The following is a 7,944-nucleotide window of genomic DNA, read 5'->3' as shown; positions in this document are numbered from 1 at the left end:
TCTGAATAATAAAAAATTTGAAATCTGTTGTTTTAAATATTAATATTTCAAAATTTTACAGTATTCTCCCTCAAATAAATGCAGCCTTGTGGAATATAAGAGAACTCAAAAACATTTAAAAAATCTTACCGACCACTAATTTTGAATGGTAGAGTATATTTCATTGAAATGGGTAATGGATAATATATCAAAGATGTTTGAGGCAGAATTTTTAGGCTAAACATTGTGTGAGTAAATTACAAAGAAAAAATAAACGAAAAAAGACAATTCTCACTATTTCTGGTATGCTTTCAAATACTTCTAAATACTCCTGAGAAGAAACACTTTTTGGGGCCACTGTACATACTAAAGCAGTTTTGTAAGTGGCTCTAGATAAAAGCATCTGTTGTTCAATGACTTAAATGTTAACATAGGACAGTTCTAATTGAAAGTTTTAATGACTCAATGTCCTCAAACAAGTCAAAAGAAAAAAAATAGAAAGCACCAAAAAAAGCATTTTTTTATTTAAATAGTTTATTCTTTTTGGCTTTGATCTTATTTCTTCTTGCTCTTCTTGTCTTTGCTCTTCTTCTTGCTGTGAGGTTGTGCCTGTGCTTTGTTGTAGAGGTAGAGACCCACTAAACCCAGTAAAGTGGGAACCAGTGCCAAGCACAAAAGAGGCAAGATGTCATTAACTAGTTTCTGCCACTGCGTTTGCTGGGACAGAGAGATCACCTCCACCTCAAACTCAAGTGTGCTGTCCCCTGTGAGGAAAGAGAGATGGAGAGATGAAGAATAGATTAATAATCACATGGGACATGATTTAAAGGGACAGTCCACCCAAAAACGAAAATTCTGTCATTGTTTACTCACCCAGAACCTGTATGACTTTCTATCTTCTATGGAACATGAAAGAAGATATTTTGAAGAATACTAAAAACCAAACAATTTTGGTTCCCATTGACCTCTATTTTATCTTTTGTCCTTACAATGGAAGTCAATGGGAACTGAAACTTTGGTTACCAACATTCTTTATAATATCTTTTTTCATGTTCTACAGAAGATAGAAAGTCTTAACGGTTCTGAATGACATGAGGGTGAGTAAATGATGACAGAATTTTCATTTTTGGGTAAACTATCCTTCTAATCATCCAAAAAAAAAGTATAATTATTACCAACTTTATAGCTTTAAAGCCAATAACTTTTAATGTGTGATCATGGTACCTGGAATGGTTGGAGGGAATCCTCTCTTTCCATACGCGAGATGAGCTGGAATCGTGGCCTTGATTTTTTGTCTGTGCAAAAACATAGATAGAAAACACTGAAAAAAAGGACTTTAAAGTGAGTGATTCAGACCTTTTCTTGCAGTAGTCTTGAACATATTATTCAATCACTGAATTTTTACCGTCTCTGCCTACAAGTATTGCCACAATTGTACATTCTCAAGTACCATACAGGCGTGACTTACCCTTCACACAATCCGACCAGGGCTTGCTCTAGACCTGCCAAGCAAAATAACATGTTTTAAAGATATTTATAAAGATATTTTATTGGATTTACATGACCTTAGTTATCATAACCATCCTTCTCAAATTCAAAATGACATTGCAGTCAACCTAAACTATACAAAACTGTATTCAGCCTAAAGAAGTTCTGTTGTTATGAACATAACATCATTTGGGATTCAACTGCAGTTGCTGAGCCTCATACCTGTGATGACAGACCTCTTGCCCAACTCTACGGCCAGAGGCTCACGAGACAGAGAGGTGTCAATCACCTTCCCGTCCATTAATCGACCCTGCACAGGACAGGAAAAATGGTGTTGCAGGTTAGTTGCATCCATTTTTATGTAGATGCAGCAAATTTTTTTGTTGTAAAACATATAGAACCAGACTTGATAAAAAAAAACAATGTAAGTAATAAAATGTAATAAAAGTTGACAGCCACCAGGTCACTGCCAGGCTGCTGGAATTGTGGATTCACTTGTAAAAGGTTTGGAAACACTGCTGTAATACAAAGACGAAATATATAAAGAAGGTGTGTTTTAATAATCAGGTTGGGGCATGTTGTCACCATGTGTTTTACATGCTGAAATTTAAAAACATTAATTACAATTTCTGTTGACCAAAACAATAGTTTGATATATTTGTGTATATGTGCATGACATTTAACTTTGAATGGTAGCATATATTTAATTGAAACATTAAAAAAAAAATATTTGAGACAATATGTCTGCAGTTGAAGCTAAACATTGTCTGAAGAATATATATATATATATATATATATATATATTGTGAAATTATACCTGTGTATATATAGTGTTATTATAATATAATTAATATACTATTATAGATTTATTATTATTTTTAATGAAATGTTTTTTATAGTTTCTGTTTTAAAGTGAGCTGTTCTGTAATGTTCTGTTATTTTAAAGTTTTAGAATTTTTGTTGTGATTTTGTGATTTTATTTTTGTTTGTTTTTTTATGTCTACATAGTTTTATTCATTGTTATTTATTAATTTTAATTGATTTAGTTTTAGTTAATTTAGTACTCCAAGTTAAACTACTGAACTTGGCAGCTAGCTGGAAAAAAGTTTAAGATTTTTATATTTTATTATATTCCAGGTAACGTTTATTTGTTTTAAATAACAAAGCGTTTTTAGTTTTAAAATATGAGAATAATGATAATAAGCCTATGTCTATCTATCTATCGATTGATAGATATTTTAATTTAATATAGTTCCCCATATACTGTGACAACAAGAGGAGCTAATTGTCACAAAATGTAATCATGTGTTAAATTAATTGTTTAGTAATTTGAACAAAATTAAAAATCTGTTTTTCTTTCTGTTTTTTGTAGCAAACACTTTGAGGTATTGACCTAATCTAAGAACTATTCACGGGAGTGTAAAAAAAAAACAAAAAAAAAAACTCGGTCTCCAGTTATATTTTCCCAATATTATGGGAAGCCAAACAACCCAAAAGTGGGACGAAACAGCGCGGTATTAAAGTGTTCGCGTCGCGCTGACCTGTAATCGGCGCGGCTCAATGGACCGAGCTGCGTGACCGACTCGACAGCGCAGAGAGGACGTGTTTACTAGCGCCACCGAACTGACAGCGCGGCGCTGATCAGTTACAACTAAATTACTATCCGCAGAAGTTCGTGTCTTTTTCCTGCACATAACATAATGAAGATCAGTATTAAGTTATTAAATTTATTTTGCTTACCTTTCTACTACATGTAAACAGTTGTATTTTGAAAAGCTGCAAATATAAAATATATAAGACTTTAATACATTTACAATACCATAGTCTTGAGGAGCACTCCCAGCTTCTAATTTTTTTATTTTGTACTTAGTTATTGTTGTTGTTGTCGTCAAGTTCTACATTCAGCACAATATTGCCCATTTTAAATTTGAACTATTATTAAATAGCCTAGTATATATGTGGGATTTTTGTTGTCTCTAGTAAAGGGAACGTTGTAATGTTGTAATGTAGTGGAGAGTAATGTTCGCGCCGCTCGTTCAGTTCGGTGGCGCTAGTAAACACGTCCTCTCTGCGCTGTCGAGTCGGTCGCGCAGCTCGGTCCATTGAGCCACGCCGATGACAGGTCAGCGCGGAGCGAACACTTTACTACCGCGCTGTTTCGTCCCACTTTTGGGTTGTTTGGCTTCCCATACTATAGCGCCTTGACTCAAATGCTGACGTGTTGCTCCGCCTCCTCCACAACATTCGGTTTCGCTTAAAACTATTACAGATAACTACATTTCGAAACATGGTGACTCCACAAATGGTGACTCCACGATGAACCTCTATTCTGTATGAATTAAAGAGGAATGTGTTCATCTTTCTCACCAACTGCATTACAACTCTGTTTTCTGTCAGATATGGCGAGTCCAGATGTCAGCTTGAGTCTGCCACATCACTGAACGATTTCATGAGCAAACAACCCCCCAAGAGTCCATTTTGCCGTATTTTATGTCATAATACCAAAAGATTTCATTGGGAGGTGCCTCGTTTTACAACATAATAGGCTGTAAAGGCGCAGCGCGTCGCACTTATTACCGTGTAATGGATTTGAAGCGTGTCTCCCATCTCTGATGTAATCGTGCATGTCTCCGGCTTCACCTAAAATGGTCAAAAGCATAATATTGAGGAAATCTTAAAGAGTGGACGTCGTATTGCAAAGGGAATGAAACGCGCAGAACATCGACTGTACTAAAACATGCAACATTGTGAATATGCATGTTTGCGGTGAGACGTGAATGTACAAGCAGTAATAGTCAATCCAGTCATTCATTCAAACAAAACTTGACCCAACTTACCAGTGTCTCCACAACCAACTGTTCGATCACGCTTTCTTTGCTATCTCCGTCCTCAGCCGCAACAAATGTTAAAGCTGCGAGGAAAACCAAGGCGATCCCTGTCCGAATTCGCATCGTATCTCACGTTATGAGAAAAATCAGCACCAACAATAAAGGCCACAGAAAGGATAAAAGCTAGTCTAAGTGGCTCACTTCCGTCACGAGAGCCTGCAGCGCTGAGAGAGCCAATAAGTCACTGAGGCGAGATGCCAGTTAAAGCTGATGTGTTATTATAGTGAAGAGATGACCCTCGAACACTGGACCAATACCTGGGTCACTGGAATCCCCGCCTCATAATCCGCCAGCATCCCCCCAGCAGTCTCTCCACTGCTGTTGGAGAATTTCCCCACTAGATGGCGCATGATGTGCTGAGGTGGAGGAAAGCGCTGCAGAGCAAACGGAAGGAACAGCAAAAATAATAGTTGTTGCCAGACAAGTTTCCAGAGAGCCCCGCCCCCGCCCCATTGAAACAATGAGCAATGAGCATGAAGTACCGTATTGGCCCGAATATAAGACGACCCCCCCTTTTTCAAGATGTACCTTTTGGAAAAAGGCTTTTTAAAAAACAAATCTTGTTTTTTCCTCAGTAAACACATTTTGTCTTCGATTATTTTCATATCGCATATTTTTCCTATTTTAATTTTTGTTTTGAAAGTATGGTAAAAACTGGTAAACTGTACCAACAATCACATTTAAAAAATATACACTTTTTGATATACCATAAAAAAAACAGGTAGCCCATCTGAATTAGGACATTTAGGCTATCCGTTCTAATAGTAGCCTACCAAAATCTTATTAACAGTAGAAGTTAAATCTTACTGTAGTCTTCAAATCTGGGTACTGTCTTACGGTTTAAAATCACAAAGAGAGTTTAGTCCCATCGGGCTAACATGACAGTCACGACTCATGCAGCTGTAAGCTTTTCTTTCTCTTTTGTTTTTTCTCTCGATCTTTACAACAGGCATTACATTACGTATTTCATGGCACACTCGTTTTATGCGTATTTTTAGGCGTCACCTATTGTTGTGGGTGTATTATTGACATGTCAAAGTCTAGACCCTGAATATAAGACGACCGCGTTTTTTCAGATGTGTTTCCAAGAAAAAAAACATCGTCTTATATTCGGGTCAATACGGTATTTCATGATCAGAAAAGTACACACTTCAGCTTTAAGATTATTTTCTTTACAATAAACTTAAATGAAAACATAGACAAATGTCAAAGGTATAAATTGTAATCTTTAGGCTATAATGCTTTATCACCATAAACTGTAAAGTAAGCCGTAGCATCTGCTGTAAGTACGGCCTATTTATTTGCTTCTTTTAATTCACATTATGTTGACAATCTTATTTTTATATATTTAAGTTATCTTTGCTTTATTTTAGCTTCACTACTATTATAGTTTTTGTGGACATTTTGAATTAGATTTTATTTGTATTTTTCTGTGTTCATTGTAATTTTAGGTTTAGTTTGAGTAATTTTGTTGTGTATTTTGTTATCTGAATTAGTTTTTAGTTTTTATTCAAATACATCTAATATAGTTCATATTAAGTTTGAGTTTTTAGTTAGTTTAGTTTCGTTTATTTAGTTTTAGTTATTTTAGTGCTTCAGCTTAAACTAAACGAAAATGAGAAATGTTGCCTTTATATTTAATATTTATTAAATTCATATTTTAAAAAACTATTTCAGTTAATAGTATTTATTTAATTTTAAGTAATGACATTTTGTAATGTTTAGTTTCAAGATAATAACAACCCTTGAGTAGACTGCCATGATGTACGTAACTAAACTATTAGATATTAAGCCTCAGTTCAACAGTTTCATTTCAAGACTTCAAATGTATTTTTCTTTTCCCTTTTGTTTTGATCATTTTACAAAGCCCTCAAATAGCCCTAAACAGGTCAAAAATAAATGCAGGCCTACAAATGTTATGCTTCAAGAAATACAACAATACATCAACAATGCTAGATATTTGCTAAGAATTTCCAGTAAAGTTGTAGTTTGAAGCAGTGCTGTAATTGACTGTGCTACCTGACCTGACTGGAGGCAGTCTCAAGATGCGAAAAACAAACATCGCGAGAACTCCCCATCGAAGCCCGTGCTGTGGCGTAAACTCTCGTGAGATCTTCTCTCAGTCTCTCCGTGTCCAAAATCGGCTGGTGTCAGCTCGCAAGGTAATCCAGATACGTTCAATTGTTGTGACTGTGGTTCTGACTGGTTGAAATTTAGTTTTGTACGTTTGGTAGAATATGACAGCGCGTTTTATATTGCTGCTGGAAATAAAAAGTCGACAGGCCTTCCACGAGGCACATCTATCTCTCCAGATGAATGAAGATGTATCACAGATGATGTGCTGCCTTACGCCTCTTCAGACATTATGAGGGCTCGTATTGCGCTCGGGTTTTGATTGATTCCGGTTTGCTTTTGCATGCATTGTAGTGATCTTGCATAAGAATAATTTCATCCATCTGCTTCGAGCCAAACGCCTCTCTTCACGGAGAAGCTCCGATCTTTGTATCCTACACCGACATTGTCAAAGGGTCGTAGGCCTTTATGAGCTCCAAAATACCGGCAGTAATCTCAATGATACATTTAGAGCCATATTAATGTTTTTTAAAGACCATTGTATTCGATATCATGTGGATATCTCTCTAGCGCAGTCGTATTTCGTTGTCTCGTGACTTAAATACATCGTTGCACGGGTTTGAGGAAACCTGGGTTTGTCGAATCCTTCAGAAGCACAAGGAAGCCTTTAAAAAACGATGAAGTCGTAATGTGTGGAAATGATAGTCGTGCTGTGTTTTGTGTGAAAGGGTTTGCTGGCGGTGGGTCGGGCGTCAGCACCATGGACAGCTCAGCCGGAAGCTTCCGAGCAGCATCATTATCAGATTACTGTTTATCACAACCACCTTCTCGTGTTACTCTTAGTCGACACATTTACATGTGCATGAGGTATTGTTTATTGCTGGTTATGCACCTTTAATATTGTTAGACTTTGTCTTGATTTTATGTAGGGGAGGCCATGGCTCGTTGTCACACTTTTACCTCCCCTTACGAAAAAGAAGTGTACTCAAGTGTGCTATTAGTATACTTCTTTTAAACTAAAAAATAGGAAAGTATACTTTTAGTCTACTAAATGACATTTAAGTATACTTGACTTGTGCTCTTAGAATCCGTGTTTTCATTGTTATACTGTACAGGGGCGCTAGTACACATCTTCTGTACAGAATTTCCAAAAAACACAAGTGAAGAAGAAACCGAAACAACAGATGCTTCCACATGTAATCTAACACCATCATCAGACATAAAACAGCATCAAAACTGTGTAACGTTGATGTAATGTCGACCAATGAAGAGGTAATAATGACTGTCAAGCTTTGGGGTGTTGATCGACTCTATCTACGTTTTGATTTTCGTTCTGAATCCAATTCATAGGCTTTTTTCAGCTTTTTGTTCAACATGTTGTTTATTTCTTAATTTTTTATTTATGAAACTTATCCACATTCAAGTGTTTAAAAAAAGAATGCATGAAGCTAGAATAAAATGTTTTTGTTTACAAGCAGATACCCTGTTCTTTTGATGTTTTGTATGTTCAGATATT

At 36.0% G+C, this 7,944-nt stretch overlaps 2 protein-coding genes across 2 annotated transcripts in view; one reads left to right on the top strand and one right to left on the bottom strand.

Moving 5' to 3' along the window:
• Positions 1–530: 530 nt before the first annotated feature.
• On the bottom strand, positions 531–4,660 carry LOC107551896 (peptidyl-prolyl cis-trans isomerase FKBP11-like). The gene is made up of 6 exons (XM_016233660.1): positions 4,305–4,660; positions 4,045–4,107; positions 1,690–1,777; positions 1,448–1,481; positions 1,204–1,274; positions 531–743 (listed from the first exon to the last, which is right to left on the bottom strand). The coding sequence occupies exons 1-6, from the start codon at positions 4,416–4,418 to the stop codon at positions 535–537; spliced, it is 579 nt and encodes a 192-aa protein (XP_016089146.1). The 5' UTR covers positions 4,419–4,660; the 3' UTR covers positions 531–534.
• Positions 4,661–6,450: 1,790 nt separating this feature from the next.
• Positions 6,451–7,944, top strand: part of arf3b (ADP-ribosylation factor 3b) — an 11,987-nt gene continuing 10,493 nt past the window's right edge. The window contains exon 1 of the mRNA XM_016233703.1: positions 6,451–6,517. The gene's annotated coding sequence lies outside the window, so the exon portion shown is untranslated. The remainder of the gene's footprint in view (positions 6,518–7,944) is intronic.

This window comes from Sinocyclocheilus grahami, unplaced genomic scaffold, assembly GCF_001515645.1.
Source record: "Sinocyclocheilus grahami isolate Dianchi unplaced genomic scaffold, SAMN03320097.WGS_v1.1 scaffold437.1, whole genome shotgun sequence".
In the NCBI taxonomy this organism is placed as follows: domain Eukaryota; kingdom Metazoa; phylum Chordata; class Actinopteri; order Cypriniformes; family Cyprinidae; genus Sinocyclocheilus; species Sinocyclocheilus grahami.
Note: the sequence above shows the minus strand (reverse complement) of the source record. Positions and strands in the feature narration are given on the sequence as shown.